General features: G+C 36.7%; 2 protein-coding genes across 2 annotated transcripts; both read right to left on the reverse strand.

Moving 5' to 3' along the window:
* Nucleotides 1–662: 662 nt before the first annotated feature.
* On the reverse strand, nucleotides 663–5,493 carry LOC126704458 (protein NEN1-like). Its single transcript, XM_050403495.1, has 6 exons — nucleotides 5,044–5,493; nucleotides 4,334–4,491; nucleotides 3,379–3,425; nucleotides 3,220–3,283; nucleotides 1,721–2,409; nucleotides 663–1,115 (listed from the first exon to the last, which is right to left on the reverse strand). Exons 1-6 carry the CDS (start codon nucleotides 5,327–5,329, stop codon nucleotides 887–889), a joined length of 1,473 nt encoding a protein of 490 aa, XP_050259452.1. The 5' UTR covers nucleotides 5,330–5,493; the 3' UTR covers nucleotides 663–886.
* Nucleotides 5,494–10,811: 5,318 nt separating this feature from the next.
* On the reverse strand, nucleotides 10,812–24,335 carry LOC126704459 (protein NEN1-like). The gene is made up of 6 exons (XM_050403496.1): nucleotides 23,811–24,335; nucleotides 14,584–14,741; nucleotides 13,461–13,507; nucleotides 13,301–13,364; nucleotides 11,974–12,494; nucleotides 10,812–11,371 (listed from the first exon to the last, which is right to left on the reverse strand). The coding sequence occupies exons 1-6, from the start codon at nucleotides 24,085–24,087 to the stop codon at nucleotides 11,146–11,148; spliced, it is 1,293 nt and encodes a 430-aa protein (XP_050259453.1). The 5' UTR covers nucleotides 24,088–24,335; the 3' UTR covers nucleotides 10,812–11,145.
* Nucleotides 24,336–26,581: the final 2,246 nt, after the last annotated feature.

Here is a 26,581-nt window from a genome sequence, read left to right on the forward strand (position 1 = left end):
AGAAAAACAACGAAGCATCATCAAATCCAAAGACCAAAACAATAAAAACAACAAATTAGAGGAAAACCTTCGCCTGGAGCTTCGTCACTGCCTCCTAGAACCTTTGGTTTCTGGGTTTTCTTCTTCTTCTTTGGTTTTGTCTTCTTCGTGTAGTTTCTTCATGTAGTGGGTTTCTTCGGCTTCGATTGATCTGTTCTTGGAACTCAAGTTTATAATGCTCAATTTCCACGCATAGAACTCGAGTTCATTATACTCGATTTAGCACATCAAAATCGAGTCCCTTGGACTTGAGACGTTAGTTTGCTAAATAGTTTTGAGAACGTGCTAACTAAAGAAATTGTTTGAGCTTTAGTGTTATTTTGAAAAAAATCCCTAAACCACACCCCCACCCCCCCCCCCCCCCCCCCCCCCCAAAAAAAAGAAAAAAAAAAGAGAGAAATTTCAACTGTCACAGAACTTCAATATACCCTTATAATAGCTATGTAGCCTATTTAGATAATATCATAATATAAACTCATTAATCCATTACTGCAAACATAAATTATATATGCACGTGTTCTTTGCAGGAAGAGAATAGAAATAGATTCTGTGTATTTGAAATTGAAATACAGATCCTTCACAAAAATCAAACGGGTTGAGAAACAATTTATAGTTGCTGCCTGTAACTTGGAAATGCAAATCTGTTTATTAATTTGTTGGCCACATATAACATAAAAATTCGAACAAATTTTGCATTTATATCTTACAATCAATCATCAGTATTAATGGTCCTTTCCATCCTAACATTAAAAACATTTTCTTTCTTTATGTTAGTCTACTTGGTCCAACATGACAAATTTACAGAGCAACTGGTCCTATTGAACAGATTAGAGATTGTCTTCTTTCATCAATTGGAATGGATAATCAATTTTTTTGCCACCAAACGAATGCCTGCATTCTGCTGATAGTCATATGGATCTATTGAAAAGAATGCATCCACAAAGGTACCAGGAGTGAACAAGGGATCAAGTTCTGCAGGATCGTATTTACTGAACACAAGCTTCTGCATGCTGCCTGAATCTTTTTGATACATCTCTGTTCCGTACGGGTTATCTCCAGATATGGTATTTGGTATGCTGTTGTTACAAAACAATTACATATCTCATCAGGTGACTTCAATTATGGAGAACTTGATGACATTTACATTAATGCTTAATGCGCTTGCTTATTAGACAAACAAGAGAAACAAAAAAAAAAATCCAATATTTTATGACTATAATTATATAATTCAAGCAGCAGTTGCAAGCTGAAACTGCTAAATCCCAAAATATCTTCATGCCTCAATTTCAAAGTAACCAATTAAGTAAAACATATATATAAATGAATATGATTCAAACTCAATGAGGGGTAAAAATATTAATAATGGTTTCACTTTCATCCATGAAAGAGAAATTAAAACAAACTTAACTAAAATCCGATTTATTAACAAGAATGTAGGACTGAGCATGCAAGATTTTTTAGGATGTGATGTATTAATCAAGAAATATTTTTATGGAGAAAAGCATATCAGGACTCCTATTCCTACTATGGTAAAATTCAATGTGCAGGAAAAAGTCAAAAAACATCTTTTGGGCCGCAATCTAAACTTTCTTTAATACAGCTTAAATTGAGGCATTTCTTTTTTCCACTAATCACAATAGAGAGAGAGAGAGAGAGAGCAAAATAATAGGAGCAAACTTACTGCAGCCTCACTGTAGGGTAGTTGACAAAGCCATTTTTCCTAATCACAACAGGCCTCCATTCAGAGTTGCTACCTGAATCCAAGGACAACTTCTGTGCAATACCATCACATGTATCAAGAACCTTACATAAACTCTGTGGGGCATTAGCCACAAAGTTCAACCGAGGCCGACCAGCATGATCAAGAAATTTTGTACTTATTCCAAACCGCACTTTCAAACGACTACAACTAAGCCGCAAAATGAAACCTTCATGCAATAATTGTATTCTTTGACTCCCACGAAAAAATGTAACAAAAGATGCGCTGATAGAAGAAATATTAACTTCATCAGGCTCTAAAAACCCTGCAGAGTCACTGCTACCATCGGAGACAGCAGCTGCGGAAGACTCTGTGGAAGACGTCTCATATGACTCCATTTCATTGCTAAGCTGGCCCATGTCAAAAGGATCCCGTTGAGCTGTATTAGGTTCTGTGATGCGTGTCAGAAGAGATAAAATTGGATGTTTTTCCTCTGGCTCTTGATTTGTAGGAGATAGCATTGGATCATCATTTAACTTTGAACTTGATGGGGGAGTATTTATTTTTAGACTCACCCCCTCTGGAGTTGATTTTACATTACTACGACTTCTTGTCATAGCATTTGGGGAAACCCAACTGTTTGCAGTGAATATATCTGGAAGGCTTGATTCCTGCATGTTCGCAGATTTTTGTCAATATCAAACCTTATAAAACATGCATTTTTCTACCGGCCACTCTACTCAGCCTCTGTCAAAGTCACCAGGAAGGACATAATATATGTCCATCCAATAATCAGGGATGGACTGTCTGAGCTAAAAGTAAATGACTAAAAGAGAAAACCTACTAATTGAAAATTCAAATAAACATATATACTAAAGAATTAAAGAAAGGTTATCGAAGAGTGCAAGGAACTCTACTAATTCTTCCTAGAGAGGCCTACTCATTTCAGGATTTATGTAGTCAAAATGCATTCATAAGAGGGGCATGGATGGTTCAGAAGTTTAAAGAGCCAAAAGCAAGCTCGGAGAAAGAGAGAGAGAGAAAGAGACAGAGAGAGAGAGGATATTTTGTAGCAATTTAGAACAACATGGGAACCAAAGTAACTCAACCAACAAATAAAGAATGGTCCGAGTTAACAATTGCAGTAAAGCACTAACTGAAAACAGAATTAGCCATGAAGTGGAATAAATTAATAATGTACTCCTGCTGGACATCATGTTGGGTTGTTTACTGTCACCAAACTTGAGGAAAGCATGTCTAACTTCTAATGGCGTGCAGTATTCAGATGAATAGTGTTCTCATGGTACAAATAAATTTCCCAAGACATTTAAAATAGTATGTGTCAAATCTTTATAGACAAACCAAACAAGTACTTTATTTATATAATTCATGAGAGATCTATCAAAAATTAAAATATTGATAGTAGTGGCATATCACTCATAGATAAGTACATTTTATAGCTTTCAGAATTATAAAATTACCAAGAACAAAACAGTTGCACAATACTTGACAACTTCAAGATTCATCCGAACATCATCCAAGCTCCTGAAGAATACATCACCGAAGAGATTAGCTTTGACGAAAAAAATATTACCAGGCTAATATAGAGCAAGTGTCTCCTCTTAGGTTTGCACAATTACCTGTGTGTCTGCTGCCCAAGCCCAAAATAAGTTGCAAGAGTGGCCATCTAAAGTGAGAAATATGAGCATATCAATATTTCAAATTTTCCAATCAGTCAAAACCTATAATACAACAACTACCCTCAAGCTTTCACATGACTTGAAAATCCATCTGATCGTGTATAAACAATAGTAATAAATGAACAAAGGAAACTCATATTAAGAAATTGATAAAGCTAAGAAAGCCAAGAGAAATGTTGGTATACACCTCCCCAAGTGCACCAACTCCAAAGATATGAAATTGTCATCATATAAAGTCTCCTGACTTGTCACACAAGAAATTAAATAAGGATAGCCTTAGATGCCTCTAATAATATAGTAACTGACAAGTTTCAAGGCTTTAATCCCAAATTTTTTGGGGTTGGCTATAAATCCTCGACAACAACAGATTTTAAGGCCAACATGATAAAAAAATAATTACTGGGTCTTTAAACTGCATATTATAAGATGAAAAAGATTGGTGAGAATAATTATTTTCTTTTGTATATAAAGGTTATTATCCTTAAGCCAATCGACAAGTTGATATCCAAATTTAAGCATCTTCCAAAACAACATAAAACCATAAAGAGAGGATAAATTATCAAATTTGGTAATCACCCCTTTATGGAAACATCATATAGCTCAAGACTCTATACAGAAATATCATAAAGCTGAAAAACACACATCCAAAAATGCTTTCTAATTTTTAATTAAAAGAATTCCTTTTGCCACCAACCAATTTTGTCCTAATTGCTACACCTACTCTGTAGTTCTTTAATTCTTTAGATACTATAATAATTCCAAGAATTATATCCATTTTTTTTTTTTTTTGCTTGTTTCTTGTGCTTAGAAAAATCTTTCAAGATTGCGAACTAATGCTAATATTTATTAGATGTTGCTTTTTCATCAATTTCATCAAGAATAGAGAGATTGATACCTTCATGTCACCAGCTCTCCTTCCAAATTTCTGTGTCAACAATTGCAATGAATCAATAGCACCCTTAGGCTCAGGTGCGGGCTTACCAATCTCCGCAAATGCCTCTCTTATTCTTGCACAATCGAACCTTAGTATATTATGACCCGCCCAAATCCGTCCTATTCATACAAACAAAAAAATCATATTTAAAAAAATTAAAATAAAATATGCAACAAACAAAGAAAATTAAGAAGGCTAAAAGCACCATGTTTTTCTTCTTTTTCTAAAAAAGCAAACATATTTCAATCCGAAACTAACATTTTCCCAATCCACAACCACATTAAAAATTAATTTTTTTTTAAAAATCATCCAAGTAAGCCTAATAAACTTCATGAGCATTCTTGAGGCTAGTTTAAAAACAAAACCAAAAACCAAAAAACAAAAAGAAAACGAGAGAAATCTTTTCTCCCTCTGTTTGGTTGATGAGAAAATGAGGGAAAGGAAAATAATTATATATATATACCCTAACTGAACTACTTTGAACTAGTTAAGTTATCGAAAAGACTCAATCCAACAAAAATCTTTTATAAATTTCTACAGTTTCCTCACATTTCTCATCAACCAAACAGAAACTTAGCTCCACCTCAGTCATTAAAACAAAATTCAAAGTAAAATTAGAGCACAAAATTTTCTGAGCAACCAAACAGAGAGCAAGAGAGAGAGATGGAGACCGTGGAGGAGGTCGTAAACGCGATCGGAGATTTGTAGGAAGGTAGGGGCGGAAACGACGGCGTCGGGAGTGATACCATTGCAGCGTACGGACAAGGTGGAGATGAGAGAGAGATCGGCTGGTTTGACCAAGGTGGAGTAGCTCTGGAGCTCGACGAGCTTTCTAGGGCAAACCAGGATGGCTCCGAATTCCAACAATGCGAACCGTTGGCCGGATCGGGTCGGCACCGTGGTCTCCACGTCGAAGAATGCGATTTCGGATCTTTCTTCTCCGCTACTCGAACTCATTGCTTTTTGTGTGTTTTGAATTTGTACTGATTTTCACAATTGTGCCTGTATGTATGTATGTATAGGATTCGATTTCAAGGAAGAGAGAGAGAGGGTTTTGTAAGTTTGTGAAAGTTGAGAAAGAGTGTTTAGGAATTAAAAGATATAGGCGCCAAGTCTACTGTTCTTGTTGTATGAGAATTCTGTGGATTGGGTTGCTTCTTGTGGTGGTTTTCCTCTGATACCCCCTTTCATTTTGGGCCCTCTGGGCTTTTGCTCTTTTTTCTTTTTTTTTTTGAGATTTGTAAATAGTAGAAAAAAGAAAAAAAAAAAAACAGAATTCTAAGTGCATTCCAAAATGGTACTTTAGTGTGCATTTGGCAACTAATTATAAGTTTTACTATTTATTTTTTAAATTATCAAGTGTTTGTGGGTCTCACATTACTTTTAACTTTTTGTCTTATATAATATAAATAAACTATTAAATATAAACAATTTCATTTGTCTACTGGTTTAAAATGATATATACAATTTCATGGAATTTGCATCTTGGAGGTAAGAGAGTGAGATACAATTTCAAATTAAACCATTAGTAACTCTAATTTGAGAATAATTTTGGATATCCACCCATCATATTTAGAGTACGTTTGGATTGGGTTGATTTCCAGCGCGTCTGTGTCTGCGTTTTTTCCTTCTTCTTTTTTTCACGCATTTTTGAGACTTGCGGCTACTGTTCATGCATTGTTCAATGAACAGTAGCAACAAAGTTTGACTTTTCTAACTTTTTTTAACCAATAAGTGCACATCGTGTACTGTTCACGGACCCACAAATTTCACTTTTCAGTAATTTTTTCATTAAAAATGAGTCTCACAGTACTATTTACACATTTAAAAATTATTTTACTACAGTGTTTTTCAGTTTTTAATTTTCAGCTATATTCAAATGGACCCTTAAAGTCTAAAATATTCATACACAACTATGCATTATAAACATTTTTTTTTAATACAGTTTAAAATGGATGGTTGCCCATCCCATGAGTTGAGGACTCTAACCAACCCCATAAAGGACACCATACGTGCCAATCAACAAAAGGCTCTTTGGTGGTACTATTCTTTTCTTCTTCCTCTTCTTCTTCATTTTCTTATTGAAAGGCCAAGCAATCTTCAATAGATTAATACAATAATACAATAGATATGGATACTTTGAATTGTATTTCTTCTTCTTCTTTCTTTTTTTTTTTTTTTTTTTCTTTTTTTTTTAAGTAGCATTTGGTACTATTCAATATAACATGCCGGATAATAAATGGCATTCAATGATTTTTCTTTCTTTTATTTTTTTTTAAGAAAATAAGTAGGCATTTAATGAATTATGTAGCTCAATACCACACTTAACATTTTTTTTTTTTGAGAAGACACACTTAACATGTTGAGTGAGAGTCGTCACCCTTGTTTTGCTTTGCTAGAAGAGCCATATACTTTTGCTTAGAGTAATCGCATTAGGTTTTTCATTCCTATAACCATTAGGGCTTGTTTGCTTAGAGTTGACCATAAATAAGTTTATTTTCAGCTAATTTAACTCTAGTCCCTCTCCCTCCACCAGTCAAAACGGACTATTAATTCTCTACTCATTTAAGACAGGTTTGGTGTCTCATTCCTATGGATAAGAGGAGGGGTTGTATCCAATTTTACAAACCCTATTTAAAAAATAATAATTGTTAATAAGAGTACATCTAAATAAATAAATTAATTAAAAAAAAAAGGGGGCTATATCTTTTAAGCTTTTAACTATACCGGGCCTCAACATACCGCAAAGATACCGTGTACAATTCGAAAAACCAAGCCAAGAAGTTAAATTCGAGATGTACACTAGGTATCTCATTCATTCCTTGCCGTTATGTACAACCAAAGCCTCAATTACCAAATTTACAAGCAATACCTAATCTGCTAAACATGAATTAATTTAAGGGCCTTGCCTTGTCCTATTATCCACGTCTCCTCTTTTGATTCAATCCAAATATTTATTTATTTATTTATTTATTCTCTAATTAGATTCCAGCATTGAATTGTGAATGGTTTTTTTTTTTTTTTTTTTTTTTTTTTTTTTTTTAAATAAGCGAATTCTGAATAAGTTTTAACATATTTTTCTTCCAAATTAATATGACTTTTTGGATGAATATTAACTAACTTCTTTAGGAACATTTACCAATGATAGGATTAAATTGAAGTAGTTTTCTGAGTTCTACATAACACTTCAAAAATTTTGCTTTGTTTGGGAGGAGAGAATTGAGTGAAAAAGGATATTTTTTTACATTCATTCATTCAAGGGTTTAGTATGAGAGAATGGAAATGTCCTTCCCTTATGGCCAATTTGGATTGAGAGGAAAAGAGCCCCAGTAGAGTAGATTCAGTAGAATAGAGTAGATTTGACTTAAAAATTAAAATTAACCTATTTTCAGCAAACTTTACTATACTCCCCTCCACTTCCTCTTCTATCTCTCTCTCAATCCAAACAGGCCTTTATTTGTGAATTATTGTGTAGATTTTTAAGTAATTAAAGCATTTAACTATTTCTCGGGCATGTACAGTCCTCGATCTTAAAAATAAGGCAATTACAATCTGAAATGACCTCAAACAATTGATTAGTTAGAAAATTTGATTCGGATCTCACTGACTTAGGAAAAGAAATCTATCAGACCAATGATGAATAATAAATCAAGAGCAAGTGTACAATTTCATTTAAGAGTGACACACATTGACGACCACAATCTTTTTCAGGACCTTATTTTGACAGAGGACCAATGTTGTTGGTTTATGATGCGATAGTACATGATGAGTAGCATATAGTAATGAATGACAATGCATGCAATCGACTGAAAATTAGATTAACAAATAAGGTTTGACTGAGCTTCCTATTCGTCTTCCTTTTCCTCATTTTTCTTTGAAATGCCGTATTTGGTGCTTCATCATTATGGTATTATACACGTACGGTCAGAATATCCTAGGATATTGTCTGGGAATTTTGGAACCTAGAGCTAGAAGTTGATATGGTCTATGCTCCAACACTGCCTTATCTGATATTCTACGCGCAGTCAATGTTGTAGTTATAGGTTGTGTACACGGCAGCTATGGCTTCCTTTTTGTATGCTAAAGGCATTTTTATTTGGAACTCTGATCATATAACCCGCCCCACTGGTTGTATATAGACTATAGAGTGCTCGGCCCGCCACCGCGTATGAAGGAGAGGAAGGAAAATGGAAAGAAGAACAACCATATTTGACTTTGGTTCTTGATGAGGTGACGGAATTAGTTAGGTTACGTGTTGTGTTGTGTGCACGGCTTCTTTTGTGTTTTCAACTTGGTCATGTCTAAGGACCAAGACTGACCTCCTTCTAATGAATTAGATGAAGTACACACATTACCAGAGACATCATAAAAGATAGAATAATAAAGGAATATTATGCTTGATTCTTGTTGAGAGCTGATTTTTTTTTTCTGGCCCAATTTCTTGTACTGCCCAAATGTACTGGATCCTGGCTCTCTTTTGCGCCATAGATGGATGGATGAGATAAGGGCCTATTTAGGTTGAATGTGTAGATTTTTGATACCTGATCGTTGGATGTATATTCCAATAATATTATATATGAATACATCCAATTTCATAACATGTTAATGTGATCAACAAAAAGTGATAGGTCTATGTAAACGGGAGTGAGCAAAAAATGTCCATCATTCACAATCAACCACTTCAGCATCTTGTGAAATTTGGTTTGTCCCTAAAAGAACTATTGTATATATTCAACAAGTCTGTACTTTGAGTTGGCTCTTGGATGGCTTTTGGAAGGTGGAGCACCTCCTACAAAAGAAAAACCTTCACTATCAATTACAATGGTTAGAAACAAATTTTTAATGGCCACAAGCCTTACAAGGTACTATTGGAGTGATCAATTGGACTCTAGGAAGATGAATTTTCAAATTACAAATGTAAACTGTGACAATGAGTTCAGTTCCAGTTCAGAAACTGAGATTAGCCCTTTGCATCACAAGTTTGACATTGAATTGCATATTAGAATGTTTTTGAAAAATTGATCCAGCTAGTTCACTTAGAACTTAGTATATAGCAAAATAAATGTCATTAATTATAAATGTTCAAGGGTTTGTTCTTCATTTTGCATTTACTATTTACTGAAACTTATAAGTATATTTGTACCATTAAACAGAATCACATGCACTAAACTTCTCATACATACCACATTTCATGGTTGAACATTGTTTGGAATCTTTGTTTTGGAAGCAGTTCCCGTGAAAGAAGTTGACCTGGATGGAAGAAGATGTCAAGTAAAAGAAGATTTACAAAGCAAAGGGAAGCGAGTATGAGAAAGGCTCAGTGAAAGGAATCTTGGAAGAAACTTTAAACACTTAGGAATGCTTCCAACAAAGAAGTTTTATGAGGAATTTGCAACTTTTAATTGAGATGAGGACAGAAACCAGTTAAGTTCGCGCTTTTGAGGATTACCTGAAGCAGAAGTGAAGAGATGCACTTAATAAAGTCATAACCTTGGGTCCTTGAGCAGGTTTAACATCAGATTTTCCATTTTAGCAAGCCACCCAATATCTTCAAATAACTATCATTATTTATACAGGAAATTTTAATGAAGCCCCAGACCATTTACCCGCACTGACTTGTCCCCACATAATGATATAAGAGCATTAAAATATTACATCAATTTCCATATTCACATTCATAAGACAGATAAACAGTTTGCCATGTCCATTGCCAAAGATGAAATTAATTATACAAAAATGATAAGAAAAATAATTTTTTGAAATGCTTGATAGACCTGTGCAAATAATGGCTACACATTATTCCACGTCAAAAATAGGCCATCTCACTATTCCTTTAGCCATGTACATAAGAAAATTGATGGAACTAAATAGAAGGACCAATAGAGCTTATTTTTTAAACTTTATAGACTAAAATAACTCATTTATAATATTAGGGACTAAAAGCTCTCAACGAGTAAATTTTAAGGACTAACAGTATATTTTGGCTTTCTTTTTTAAGACTATTTGCTTAGCATTATAGTCTTGAAACTTTTGGGACACTTTATTCATCTCAATTGTCACTACTCACAAACACCTTAATAGCGATTTGTGAGAAGAAATTTTCTTTTGGTACATAATGTGAAAATAATAATGAACGACAAACATATGAAGCACGTAGTTTTATTCAAATGCATGAGTGCGTGAGTATGAGAGACTTCTTTTAAACCAAACAGAAGAGTATAAAGAGATCTTTTGTTTTTGGGGCCATCAAAGATATTAGTTTCGTTAGTAAGGTAACATGGACCAGTAATAATTCATTAATAAGAATCACATGAAGCACATTGCCCAGCAATATAAAAACATAAAAGTCTCAATCCAATAGCTATGTAGCCTATTTAGATAATATCATAATATAAACTCATTAATCCATTACTGCAAACATAAATTATATACGCACGCGTTCTTTGCAGGAAGAGAATAGAAATAGATTCTGTGTATTTGAAATTGAAATACAGATCCTTTACAAAAATCTAAACGGGTTGAGCATCAGTTTATAGTTGCTGCCTGTAATTTCGAAACGCAAATCTGTTTATATTAATTTGTTGGCCACATATAACATAAAAATTCAAACTGATCTTGCAGTTATATCTTACAATCAATCATCAGTATTAATGGTCCTTTCCATCCTAACATTAAAAACATTTTCTTTCTTTATGTTACTCTATTCGGTCCAACATTACAAATTTACAGAGCAAACTGGTCCTATTGAGCAAATTAGAGATCGTCTTCTCTCATCAAGAATGGATAATCAATTTTTTTGCCACCAAACGAATGCCTGCACTCTGCTGATAGTCATATGGATCTATTGAAAAGAATGCATCCACAAAGGTACCGCGAGTGAACAAGGGATCAAGCTCTGCTGTATCATATTTACTGAACACGAGCTTTTGCATGCCGCCTGAATCTTTTTGATACATCTCTGTTTCGTATGGATTATCTCCAGATATGGTATATGGAATGCTGTTGTTACAAAACAATTACATATCTCATCAGGTGACTTCAATTATGGAGAACTTTACGACATTTACATTAATGCTTTCTGTTCTTGCATATTATACAAACAGGAGAAACAATCTCCAATATTTTATGACTATAATTATATAATTCAAGCAGTTGCAAGTTGCAACTGTTAAATCCCAAAATATCTTCATGCCTCAGTTTCAAAGTAACCAATTAAGTAAAACATCTATATAAATGAATGTGCTTCAAACTCAAATGGGGGGTAAAATATTAATAATGGTTTCACTTTCATCCATGAAAGAGAAATTAAAACAAATTTAACTAAAATCCGATATATTAACAAGAATGTAGGACTGAGCATGCAAGATATTTTAGGCTGTGATGTATTAATCAAGAAATATTTTTTATGGAGAAAAACATATCAGGACTATCCTATTCCTACTACAGTAGAGTTCAATGTGCAGGAAAAAACATCTTTTGGGCTGCAATCTGAACTTGCGTTAATGCTGCTTAAATTGAGGCATTTTTTTTACACCAATCACAATATATATATATATATAGAGAGAGAGAGAGAGAGGGCAAAATAATAAGAGCAAACTTACTGCAGCCTCACTGTAGGGTTGTTGCCATTTTTCCTATCCACAACAGGCCTCCATTCAGAGCTGCTACCCGAATCCAAGGAAAACTTCTGTGCAATACCATCACATGCATCGAGAACCTTACATAAATTCTGTGGGGCATTAACCACAAAGTTCAGCTTAGGCCGGCCAGCATAATCATGAATATTTGGATTTATTCCAAACCGCACTTCCAAATTACTACAACGAAGCCGCAAAATGGCTTCATGAAATAATTGTATTCTTTGACTCCCATGAAATGTAACAAAAGATGCGCTGATAGAAGAAGTAAGAACTTCATCAGGCTCTAAAAACCCTGCTAAGTCACTGCGACCATCAGAGACAGCAACTGCAGAAGACATCTCAGAAGACTCTACAGAATACATCTCGGAAGACTCTGTGGAAGACATCTCATACGACTCCTCCATTTCATTGCTAAGCTGGCCCATGTCAAAAGGATTTCGTTGAGCTGTATTAGGCTCAACCTCCTCCGCAAGGCTTGACTCCTGCAAGTTCGCAGATTTTTGTCAATATCAAACCGTATAAAGCATGCATTTTTCTACCAGACACTATACTCAGCCTCTGTCAAAGGCACCAGGAAGGACATAATATATGTCCATCCAATCAATCAGGGATGGACTGTCTGAGCTAAATGTAAATGTCTAGAAGAGAAAACCTCTACTACTTGAAAATTCAAATAAACATATATACTAAAGAATTAAAGTAAGGTTACATCAGAGAGTGCATCGCACTCCACTAATTCTTCCTATTGAGGCCTACTTATTTCAGGATTTATGTAGTCAAAATGTGTTCATAAGAGAGGGCAGAGGCATGGATGGTTCAGAAGTTTAAAGAGCCAAAAGCAAGCTCAGAGAGAGAGAGAGAGAGTATATACTTTGTAGCAATTTAGAACAAAATGGGAACCAAATTAACTCAACTAACAAATAAAAAAATGATCCGAGTTAACAATTGCAGTAAAACACCCGCTGAAAACAGAATTAGGCATGAAGTGGAATAAATTAATAATGTACTCCAACTGGACATCATGTAGGATTGTTTACTGTCACCAAACCTGAGGAAAGCATGTCTAACTTCTAATGGCATGCAGTATTCAAATGACTAGTGTTCTCATGGTACAAGCAAATTACCCAAGACATTTAAAATAGTACGTGTCAAATCTTTATAGACAAACCAAACGGTTGCTTTATTTATATAATTCATGAGAGATCTATTAAAAAATTAAAATATTGATAGCAGTGGCATATCACTCATAGATAAGTACATTTTATAGCTTTCAAAATTATAAAATTACCAAGAACAAAACAGTTGCACAATACTTGACAACTTCAAGATTCATCCGAACATCATCCAAGCTCCTGAAGAATACATCACCGAAAAGATTAGCTTTGACGAAAAAAAATATTACCAGGCTAATCTAGAGCAACTGTCTCCTTTTAGGTTTGCACAATTACCTGTGTGTCTGCTCTCCAAGCCCAAAATAAGTTGCAAGAGTGGCCATCTAAAGTGAAAAATATGAGCATATCAATATTTCAAATTTTCCAATCAGTCAAAACCTATAATACAACAACTACCCTCAAGCTTTCATATGACTTGAAAATCCATCTGATCGTGTATAAACAACAGTAATAAATGAACAAAGGAAACTCATATTAAGATGTTGATAAAGCTAAGAAAGCTGAGAGAAATGTTGGTATACACCTCCCCAGGTGCACCAACTCCAAAGATATGAAATTGTCGTCATATAAAGTCTTTGTCACACAAGAAATTAAAAAGAAATGATATATCCACAACATTTTTACAACAAATCATAAGTGGTAAGTTGTTATTGGTTATTATTGTTGGGGCAAAAAAGTAATATTAGTGTTAAGTTCAAATTTGAACCAATAACAACTAAACACCTATGATTTGTTGTAAAAATATTGTGAACGTAGCATCTCTCGAAATTAAATAAGGGATAGCCTAAGATGCCTCTAATAATATCAACTGACAAGTTTTAAGGCTTTAATCCCAAAATTTTTGGGGCCAGTTATGGATCCACAACAACAACAGGTTTTAAGGTCTACATGATAAAAATAATATTTACTGGGTCTTTAAACTGCATATAATAAGATGACAAAGATTGGTGAAAATAATTATTTTCTTTTGTAAATGAAGGTTATCATCCTAAAGCCAATTAACAAGTTGATATCCAAATTTAAGCATCTTCCAAAACAGCATAAAACCATTAAAAAAAAAAAAGAAAAATTATCAAATTTGGTGATCACCCCTTTATGGAAACATCATATAGCTCAAGACTCTATATAGATACATCATAAAGCTGAAAAACACACATCCAAAATTCTTTCTAATTTTTAATTAAAAGAATTCCTTTTGCCACTAACCAATTTTGTCCTAATTGCTAAACCTACTCTACAGTTCTTTAATTCTTTCGATAATATAATAATTCCAAGAATTAAATCCTTTTTTTTTTTTTTTTTGCTTGTTTCCTGTGCTTAGAAAAATCTTTCAAGAATGAGAACTAATGCTAATATTTGTAAGATGCTGCTTTTTCGTCAAGAATAGAGAGATTGATACCTTCATGTCACCAGCTCTCTTTCCAAATTTCTGTCTCAACAATATCAATGAATCAATAGTATCCTTAGGCTCGGGTGCGGGCTTACCAATCTCCGCAAATGCCTCTCTTACCAATGCACAATCGAATTCTTCTATATTATGACCCGCCCAAATCCGTCCTATACACACACAAAAAATCATATTTAAAAAAATAAAAATAAAAATATGCAACAAACAAAGCAAATTGAGAAGACATATTTCAATATCCGAAACTAACATTTTCACAATCCACAACCACATTAAAAAATATGATTTAAAAAAAAAAAAAAAATCATCCAAGTAAGCCTAGCTAATAAACTTCCTGAGCATACTTGAGGCTAGTTTAAAAACAAAAACAAAACAAAAGAAATCTTTTCTCCCTCTGTTTATATATATATATATATATATATGTGTGTGTGTGTAAAGATAAGGTAATCTAATGATAGATTTGTCAAAATTTGCATCCAATTAAAAAATATTGAATGATGTAACATTACTTATAATTACAACAGGTGTAACTTGAACCAAGTTATATATATATATATATATATATATATATACACTAGTTAGGGCAGCACGTGCTCGTGCTTGCTGTGGAATAATAGTGGTGGTTAAGGTCAATTCTAGATTTTATTTATATCACAAAACAAATATATATATTATTTGATTTTTAAAGTATATAAAGATTTACATTAATCAAAAGAGATATTAATTTTAAGAATTTTGATAATTATGTCATAAAAAGTTAATCTCATTCATATAAAAATTTTGATCACACACAGAGTTAGGGTAGCTATTTAACATATAAATATCTATTTTACTATAATGGTTTTTTAATACATATTTACTAAAGGCAATATATCCACTCAATAAAAACTTATAAGAATAATAACTATAATGACTCAATTTGTAATGATCCCAAATTCATATTGGGTTCGCATGTTAAAGGCCCAAACAATAAATTTGTAAAGAGTGGGCTAAAAGGCTAGGCCTTAGTGAATAGACGGTCATTAGTCATGGTGTTCAAGATGAATGCATAGAGGTGAACTGAACTTATCTAAGAAGACTTTCTTTCTGGCACGACCTGCATGGCTCCGGTTCTTGGACCTAATTTTTCCCACCCTCCTCCTTTTTTAAGGAGGGATTCTTACATTATATAGCCCTTCTCAGTTGATCCTGGCCTTCCACCTGTTGATTAGGCAAGTAACTACTTGAGTGCTTGTCCCATCGGCCGCCTTCCCCCACCTTCTGTTAGTTACAGTAACCGAAGCCATACTGTTTATGGGCCCTTTCCCCATTAATGCGGCCAGGATGTTTGTTGGCGCATTCAATGCGGAAGTGACAGTTTTTCCTTGAACTGCTCCTACACTGTACCCCCATGCACGTTTTACTATACTCGCCCTTTCTTCTAGGAGCGCTTTGGGAGCTGCCTTTGATGGCGTGTCGTTCTTCCCTTCTAGGTTTTGGGATGCCAAGGACAAGATCGTCATTGGCTACATCCCTAGGCCATTTGGACTTTCGTTGCATTTCCTCAGCAACGTCTCTCCTCGGCTCTGGCCTTGGGCCCTAATGTAAGGTGGGTCGGGGTCACAAATTCTCTGGCCCCACAATAGTCCCTCAAAATCCTGCTGTCCGACTCCTCGGACGGAGAGGAGGGTTTTGATGACGTCAGGCCTCTGTCATAGCTTGTCAATCCTTATCGTCTATCAGTACCAGAGCCTCTTCGTCTACCCAAGACACATTCTTGGAGCCTTAGTATGTGAAGCGTGGCTTCATTAAATGCAGGCGGCTCTGTACTCCCCACGTTCAACAGTGCGATGGTAATCTAACGATGGAGATTTCCTTACCTTTATGGACAGGAAAATTCGCACAGTTACTTTTGATGGGAGGTATAAATAATTTTTAGAACTAATTTATCTTTTCACTTTCACACTTAAGAGTCTTGGCGCACATATTCTGGGTTCAGTCAAACTTTCAGCCAAACTCAAGTCTCTCTCCAGCATAAAAAGCCCGTTTGAGAAATTTTTCTTCCTTTCTGTAAGTTTTCTGGTCTCACTAATTCATGCTTTCTCTATTCTAGGTTTATTTTTTTCTTGCTCCTCTCCCTCTCCCGTCATCCCCTGAGTCTGTTTAGCAGTTCCTAGAGATGGGTAAATTAAAAAAGTTGGTTGAGACCGAAAAGGCGATGGAAAAGTTCATCGCCGATTATAGGATACCTCCCAATGTGAGTTTGAGGTACTGCAAGGAGGGGGAATGGCATCTTAAGAGAAGAACGGGCGAGGTGGTGATTCCCCTTCTCGCCTTTATAGAAGGGGGTGTGAGAATCCCCATGGGGTCGGTAATGAGGGATTACCTTAGGCATTTCCGATTAGCTCCCACCCAGTATGCCGCTAATGTGTTTAGGATCCTGGGTTGTGTGGACGCCTTAAACGAAAAAATGGGGCTAAGGCTGACCCATCATGATGTAAACTGGTGCTACAACCTTCAACATTTGAAGGGTAAATCCTATTACTTGAAGACGAAAGACGATAGGGTTCGACTAATCCAGTGCCTCCCCGAGTCCAGCAAAGAATTGAACAAGGACTTTCTTATTGTGTCTGGGGAGTGGCACGATGGCCTTCCTTGCCTCACTGTAGAGGGAGAACCAGGTGGGGTGTAGAGAGTAGGAAGGGGCTAATTTTTTGTGTCGTCTTAATTTGTATGGTTCGGTTACTAATTATGAACATGCCTTCTTTTTGCAGATCCACACGCCTTTCACCGACACTTTCATCTAACCAACCGAGCGGATTTGGAAACCGTTCTCAAAGCGGTGGTTTTTGTAAACGAAGAGGACAACCAAGTTAGAGCCGCTCACAAAATCTTAGGGTACAATCCTATCCAGAAGTCATTTGCCACTCTGAAGCATGTGATCAGAGCTAACGATCCTCGGCTTCAGAGAATCACTGTAACCGAGCAACGGTTTTTGATCTCTGAAGGATCTCCTGTTCCGGAGGGTATCCCGTTGACGAACTCTTCCCCATCCCACCAAGCAGAGGAGAACGAGGGTGATTTGGGATTATCCGAGGAAGAGTTCGGTGCATTTGACCAAGCTGACCCATCCGAGGATCCTTCCAGCGACCTTGGCGATCCCGACTTGTCCGAGGTGGAACTGTTGTCAGTAGAAACATCTTCTCGGGTAGAGATGGGTCTTAAGAGAAAGCCCCCAACCAGTTTGCTCGACCTTATTGAGGGTCAGCAGGGGAAAGGGTGCGCAAGGAAGGTCGTAATCTAGTGTTCCAACTCCCCCACCACAGTCCCAGCCCGTCCAGACTAGGTCTTCTCCTTCCCAGTCGCAGCCACAATCTCTCCGACCCAAATTTCCTGCTCCTCCCTAATCAACTCTGCCTCATCAGCCTAAGCCCACCGACCCAAAGAGAAAAAGGAGTTCTAAGGGTAAGGAGCCAATGGACAGGGGGAAATCGCAATCCTCTCGAGAGGAGGACGAAGCCCCGCGAGCTTAAAATTAGTTAAAGATCGAGCATCAAGGCCAGGGGAAAGGGATCGATGCCCAATCCGCGCCGAATGCTTAGCTTCCTGCCTCAATGCTCCACGGAGAGCCATTAATGGAAGATGCATCCATGAGGAACCTTGGAGATGGCAAAGGCGCTTATGTGGCCGACGCGTTAAAAAGGACCCTGCTGCTTCCCACTGACATGAACCAGTTGAAGAGTATGAGGATGCAGGAGGTTTTCCTCAGCATGAAGAGGTACCTGGGTATGGTAAGGCTCTTAAAACCTACGACTCCGTCGACTCTTACTCCTAGATTCTCATTCATAATGTGTTTGTTTCAATTGGCAGGCCGTCCAAGCACCTATAGGTTGGAGTATGAAGCTAAGAGGCAGAGTAAGTCCGCAAAACTTGAGCGTAATAAACGTATAGAGGCTGCGCGAACTCTTAAAAATTTCGAGGCTGACCTCGCGAAGGCCATGGAGGACTTAAAGGAGATGACTAGGGCCAAGGATAGTGCTGAGGCAGGCTTGGCCGGTGCCCAAAAACAGGCCGAGGACCAAACAAGGTGCCTGCTTGTTGCCGAGGAGTAGTTAGAGATCGCCAAGGAGTAGATCGGTGATTTAAAGAAGAAACTGATCGAGGCAGTGAGAGATAAGGGCATCACGGAATGGGCTAGGGACAAAACCATAAGGGTCAAGACAGAGGCTGAATTTGCCAAGACTGAGGCCGAGACCTCCAAGGACAAGGCCGAGGAGGAGGCTTTCGATGCGGGGGTGGCTGAGACCCAGACCATCCTTAAAGCTCAAATCCCTGGTGTATGCAGGCTATATTGCTCCCAAGTTTGGAATGAGGCCCTCAAATGAGCTGGTGTGGAGGTTTCGTCCGACTTGTGGAAGGCGGAGAAGGTGTACTATCCTCTGGCCATCTGTGAGACCACCTTTGCCAGCTCAGAGGCTGTGAGCGCTCCATAGGAGACTGAGACTGCTCAGCCGGAAGCTGCTCAGCTTGTTCTCACTCCTGACGAGCCGGCTAAGAGAGGAGAGCTTCATGGAGTGACAGAAACACCTGGGGGTTTGAATTCTGAGGTGTCCCAGGAGGCTACCAAGTCCACAGTCAGTGCTCAGGTCTCTGATGCCGAGGAGCCAGCCCTTTTGGTTCAGCCCCTTCAAGCCATTCCCCTTGCTGATGTCTCCAAAGGCCATGAGGCTAACCCTGCTCAACCTCCCCAGGAAGGGGACGCCTTCCAGGGTCTTGAGGCTAATCCTGCTTAGCCTCCCCAGGAAGTGGACGTCTCCCAGGGTCTTGAGGCCAATCCTGTTCGGCCTCCCCAAGAAGTGGCCAAAAAAAAATTGAAGAAGTAGGAGCCCTGGCCAACTTTTGTATTTGTTTTTAGCTTAGCTATTAATTAGTTTCCCTTTAGCTTTAAGGACATTGGAATTTGCTTGTAATCAAACTCTTTGACCATACGTATGAAATTCCTTTCTTCCTTTTTCCTTGAAATTATATGTTTGTTGCCTTTGCCAATATTAACTATTGTCGCGAATCTCATGGTTTCTGAATTAGTTATCTTTAACGTATATGAATGGTTGTGCATATGATATATTTGGAATTACATCCCAGAATTCTAACTTACTCGCGCCCATGGGACGTTGAGTTTGCGTTTACACGTACTTCTAGGGAGCTAAATGCATCATCCGAGGTGCTGAGCGTGTTCTTAGGCCATGTCTGGTACTTAGATTTTCTTAGAGTGTCTAGTTTCCCCATAGGCTTGAGTCCGAGGACCATGCAATACCTTGGTACTGTCTAGCACTTTTTTCTTCAAGTAGTTGGTTTCCCCATAGGTTTGAGTCCGAGGACCATACAATACCTTGGTTCTGTCTAGCACTTTTTTCTTTAAGTAGTTGGTTTCCCCCTAAGTTTGAATCCGAGGACCGTACAATACCTTGGTTTTGTCCAACACTTATATTTTCTAGTGACTAATTTCCCCATAATTTGAGTCCGAGAACCATGCAATACCTTGGTTCTGTCTAGTACTTTTTTCTTTAAGTAGTTGGTTTCCCCATAGGTTTGAGTCTGAGGATCGTGCAAGACATTGATTCTGTCCAACAGTTATATTTTCTAGTGACTAGTTTCCCCATAGGTTTGAGTCCGAGGACCATGCAATACCTTAGTTTTGTCTAGCACTTTTTTCTTTAAGTAGTTGGTTTCCCCATAAGTTTGAGTCCGAAGACCATGCAATATCTTAGTTCTGTCCAACACTTATATTTTCTAGTAACTAGTTTCTCCATAGGTTTGAGTCCGAGGACCATGCAATACCTTGGTTCTGTCTAGTACTTTTTTCTTTAAGTAGTTGGTTTCCCCATGAGTTTGAGTTTGAGGACCATGCAAGACTTTGGTTCTGTCCAACACTTATATTTTCTAGTGACTAGTTTCCCCATAAGTTTGAGTCTGAAGACCATGTAATACCTTGGTTCTGTCTAGCACTTTTTTCTTTAAGTAGTTGATTTCCCCATAGGTTTGAGTTTGAGGACCATGCAATACCTTGGTTCTGTCCAACACTTATATTTTATAGTGACTAGTTTCCCCATAGGTTTGAGTTCGAGGATCATGCAATACTTTGGTTCTATCTAGTACTTTTTTCTTTAAGTCGTTGGTTTCCTCATAGGTTTGAGTCCGAGGACCATGCAAGACCTTGGTTCTGTCTAATGCTTATGGGAATTCGGTGAATCGGACTACCGGACCCGCGAGGATTAGCCTCTTGACTAATGTGTGGGGCATAGACTTGATGTTAGAAGCCCCTAGGACTACCCGTGTCATTGACACTTCAAAGTATAGCCCTGGGTGGTAGTTGAGTTAGGGTGACAACTGCGCGCCGCAGGAAATGATGGAGAGACTTTCGCATAGCTTGCACCACTACCAAAACCATTCTCTTCGAGGGACCCTTGTTGACAGGGACTTGATCCTACCCTGACTAACCGCCGTCTGTGCCAATGCACAAGCCTTCCCACAAACAGCGCCAATTGTAAGGACTCAATTTGTAACGATCCCAAATTCATATTAGATTCGCATGTTAAAAGCCCAAACAATAAATTTGTAGAGAGTGGGCTAAAATGCTAGGCCTTGGTGAATAGACGGTCGTTAGTCATGGTGTTCAAGATGAATGTACAAAGGTGAACTGAACTTATCCAAGAAGATTTTCTTCTTGGCACGGCCTGCGTAGCTCTGGTTCTTAGACCTGATTTTTCCCCTCTCCTCCTCTTTTAAGGAGGGATTCTTACATTATATAGCCCTTCTTAGTTGATCCTGGCCTTCCATCTATTGATCAGGCAGGTAACTACTTGAGTGTTCGTCTCATCAGCCGCCTTCCCCCACCTTCTGTTAGTTGCAGTAACCGAAGCCATACTGTTTATGGGTTCTTTCCTCATTAATGCTGTCAGGACGTTTGTTGGCACATTCAATGCGGAAGTGACAGTTTTTCCTTGAACTGCTCCTACACTGTACCCTCGTGCATGTTCTACTATACTCGTCCTTTCTTCTAAAAGCGCTCTGGGGGCTGCCTTTGATAGCGTGCCGTTCTTCCCTTCTAGGTTTTGGGATGCCGAGAACAGGATCGTCCTCGGCTACATCCCTAGGCCATTTGGACTTTCATTGCATGTCCTCAGCAACGTCTCTCCTCGGCGCGGGCCTTAGGCCCTAATGTAAGGTGGGCCGAGGTCACAAATTCTCTGGCCCCATAATAACTGAAGGGGTAAAAAATAGCGTGACATTGGGCCTGACGGATTCGAGCCCATGGGCCGGCAATAAGGAAGAGCCCAAGGCTTAGCATAACTTGAAATACTTGGGGTGCACGTTTGAAGTCCGAGAGAATCCTAAAGAAATCAGAATATTAGCGCAAGGATAATTCTAGAAGATACGCCTTAATGAAAAACCTGCTCTACAAGGAAATGTTTGTCCATCACGTTTGGGATTACTCAAAGTGGAGTCCCATAAGGAAAAGACTTCTACCCCAAGAAGGAAAAGCCGACTTTCTACTACTATAAAAGCCTCAATACCCTCGCAAATTAAGGTACGCATGATTTACCCTCTCTAGCACTCTAGAGTTGAGAACAATTCTAATTTGATCGTCGGAGGGTATTTGGCCGACACCACACCAGTGCCCATGACGAGATCACCTCTTTCTTCTTGCAGGTTGTTCGATTGAGCGAAGTGTGGATCGTGTAGCTCACTGGTGATTTCACGGCATCATCAATAACAAATAACATTATCTTCTAATAATAAGCAATTAAGTTTTGCTAAGAAAAAAAAAATTAACAAAAGGCATGTGTCATTGAATTTTCCATCAGATAAATTATAAGTTTCGAAAATTTAAATCGAGAAAATCAATGTTCTTTAGATAACAAATAAAACACCTTATATTATCATTCCAATTTTCGAAGCATTACTACCATTTAAAACTTAAAATACATGAAGAAATTTTTTGGGATGTTAAAATTTAGTGGGAGTATTTTAGATATTACACAAAAAAAATTTCAAAAATCATAAGATTTCATTAGGGTTTAACTTAGAGAATCACAATATGACATATTTGTTCTTTTCCAAAATATTAAGGGAAAAATTGCTTGTTTTTAAAGTTAAAAGAGGAATTGTAAATTAACCTAAACATAAAGGTTGAAAAGTGTTTTTTTTTTTTTTTTTTTTTTTTTTTTTTTTTTTTTTTTTGTGTTTGTGTTTGTGTGTAAAACTATGTGTTTTTACATAAAATAGTGCGTAAATAAATTAAAAAAAAAATATAAAAAGTAAAGCCAATAAAATTGTATGTGAAATAGTAAATTTTGGCTCAATAACGGTGACTAAACTAATAAAAAAAATTTAAAAATACAACAAAATGACACAACATTTTCATAATAGTAAAGAATTGATAGCTCAATAATTTTGAAAATATTGTGACAACAACAAAATGTCTTAACATTTTCACAAAGAAATGTTATGTCTACGACATTTTCATAACAAATTATAATTAATAGATTGTTCCAGGTTGGTGGGCAAAAAAGTAATTTCATTAGCAAGTTTAAATTAGAACCAATAATAATTTACTACCTATAATTTGTTATAAAAGTGTTGTGAAAAATGTTGTGAATGTAACATTTTTTTTGCACAATAACTTTATTTTTAGTTGTGATTGGTTCCAATACAATATTTTATTATTTTATTTTGATCTATAAGAAATTAATATCTCAACAATTTTGAAAATATTGTGTCAATTTATTATGTTAATATTTTATTATTTTGTGAAACATTGTGAATTGAACAAACTAAAAATAACGTAGTAAAATTACTGTAGTTTTATACATTCCAATAAAAAAAAAAAGAAAAAAAAGTGGCCAATGAAATTGTGCAAATTAAACAAACTAAAAATATTGTAACTTCAACGTATTCACTCTTTTTTTTATATATAGATAATATAATATAAAACAAAAACAAAAGGGTGTACTTGAAGGGGGGGGAAATTCCATCACACCATGTTGATCAAATGCCTTAAATAAATATAAAAGGTTTTTTTTTTTTTTTTTTTTTTTTAGTATAATTAGAATGAATCCAAAAACTTGCCTCTTTTGGCTATTTTTACATAGTTAATAGATAATATTAAAACAAAATCTAAAAGTATAATCAGAACATACAATTTTCTGAGCAAGTAAACAAAGACTATATGAGAGAGAGACCATGGAGAAGGTCGTAAACGTGATCGGAGATTTGGAGGAATGTAGGGGCGGAAACGACGGCGTCGCGAGTGATACCATTGCTGCGTGGATACATGGTGGAGATGAAAGAGAGATCAGCTGGTCTGACCAAGGTGGCGTAGCTGTCGAGCTCGACGAGCTTTCTAGGGCAAACCAGGATGGCCCCGAATTCCAACAAGGCGGTCCTTTGGCCGCGTCGGATGGTCTCCACGTCGAAGAATGCGATTTCGGACCTTTCTTCTCTGCTACTTGAACCCATTGTTGTATTCTCAATGTGTGTGTACGTATGAATGTATAGGATTCGATTTCTGAGTTGAGGGAGAGAAAGAGAGAGAGGGTTTTATTTTAAGTTTGTGAATGTAGAGAAAGAGTGCTGAAGAATCAAAAGATATAGCCGCCAAGTCTACTGTTCTTGCTGTATAAGAATTCTGTGGATTGGGTTGCTTCATGTGGAGGTTTTTCTTTTTCTCTTTCTCTTTTTCTTTTTCTTTTTGAGATTCTCTTTCTTTTTCTCTCTTCTTCTTCTCTTTATTTCTTTTTCTTTTTGAGATTCTCTTTCTTTTTCTCTCTTCTTCTTCTACACGCTGTCTTCTTCTTCTTTCTTTTTTTCTTTTTTATTTTTTTTGTAAATATCGTAGTTGATGGGTTTCTCTTGTTTTTCTTTGTTTTTTCTGGGTTTGGATGACCAGTGAAGCATTTGGCTTCTTTCATTGTATTCTCATGCTATTTTCTCTCGGCCCCTCTCTTTTTTTCTTTTGCTTCTTTCTTGTCTGGAGATCAATGGGCTTGTTGTATAATACTTATTCTTTGGATTCACTAATACAATTTTTGTCTCAACTAAAAAAATAGCAATTTGGCTTTGATTCAGTTGGGTTTGCATTGAATTTAGGATCTTAGAAAAAGAAATCTGTCAGACCAATGATGAATAATATATCAAGAGCAAGTGTACAGTTTCCGTTAAAGAGTGACACGCTGCATTGAACGCCACAATCTTTTTCAGGACCTTATTTTGACAGGACCAATGTCTGTTTATGATGGGATAGTGATGAGTTACATGAGTAATGAATGACAATGCAATCGACCAAAAAAAATTTTCAGATTAACAAATAAGGTTCGACTCAACTGAGCTTCCTATTTGTATATAGAGTCAGAGAGTGCTTGGCCCGCCACCGCGTATGAAGGAAAGGAGGGAAAGTGGAAAGAAGAACAACCATTTGACTTTGGCTCTTTGAAGTGACGGACTTGGTTAGGTAACATGTTGTGCTGTGTGCACGGCTTCTGTTTTCAACTTGGTCATGTCCAAGGACCAAGACTAATGCATGAAGAACACACATATTACCACAGATTGTAGAATAATAAAGGAATTTTGAACTTTGATCCTTGTTCATGGCTTATTTTTCTGGCCTAATTCCTTCGGGACTTAAGGTACTGTCCAAACGGACTGGATGGTGGCCTTCTTTTGGGCCAAAAAAGGATGGGTGAGACAAGAGGGTCTATTTGGTCCAGAATGTTAGGAATATAAAATAATTGTTGTAATCTTTAGTTAAGTAATTAACTAGTTGGTTGAGATTAGGATTAAGATGAGTTAGTTAGGATTTGAGCACATATAGCTCATTTAACACATGACTTAATTCATAGGGCATATATTGAATTATAACTAGCCAATTATCTTGAGCCATGTGGCCCAATGACATTAGAGTTGGTCTCTTATAAATACATGATTATAATTCAATATTAGATTTCAATGGAAGAATAAACCAATTTCTTAGTGCATTAGTGCATCTCTCTCTCTCTCTCTCTCTCTTAATCTTCCTCTTTCTCTATGGAGGGTGACTACCTTGAATTAAGTCAATTTTCTTACAATTCCCATCAATTCTCCTACAATTCATATTCATCCCCATTAAGAACCACCGGGTTCCTAACAAGAAGCGAGGTAAGTTTTGATACTTTCGTTCAACTGCCATACTGCGGAGTGCGGATACACTCAATTTCACAACATACTGATTTGGTTTGCTCAACTCATGTGAATGGTCAACAAAAGTGGTGAGTCTATGTAAACATGAGTGTGTAGAAAGTATCTACCACTCACCATATCAGCATGTTGTGAAATATAGTAGAGGAATTATTGTATATATTCCGCTGGTCTGTGCTTTAAGTTGGCTCTTGGTTGGCTTTTGGAACCTACAAAAGAAAAACTGTCACTACCAACTACAATAGTTAGAAATAAAGTTTGGATCTTACAAGGTATTGGAGTGACCAACTGGACTCTAGGACGATTAATTTTCAAATTACAAATGTAAACTGTGACAATGAGTTCAGTTCCAGTTCAGAAATTGAGATTAACCTTTTGCATCACAAGTTTGACATTGAGTTACATATTAGAATGTTCTTGAAACATTGATCCAGCTAGTTCACTTAGAACTTAGAATATAGCAAAATAAATGGGTCATTAATTATAAATGTTCAAGGGTTTGTTCTTCATTTTGCATTTACTATTTACTGAAACTTATATGTATATTTGTACCATTAGACAGAATCACATGAGTGAAACTTCTCATACATACCACATTGTATGGTTGAACATTGTTTGGGATCTTTGTTTTGGAAGCAGTTCTTGTGAAAGAAGTTGACCTGGATGGAAGAAGATGTCAAGTAAAAGAAGATCTACAAAGCAAAGGGAAGCGAGTATGAGAAAGGCTCAGTGAAAGGAATCTTGAAAGAAACTTTAAACACTTAGGAATGCTTCCAACAAA

Source organism: Quercus robur, chromosome 10 (genome assembly GCF_932294415.1).
Source record: "Quercus robur chromosome 10, dhQueRobu3.1, whole genome shotgun sequence".
NCBI lineage: Eukaryota > Viridiplantae > Streptophyta > Magnoliopsida > Fagales > Fagaceae > Quercus > Quercus robur.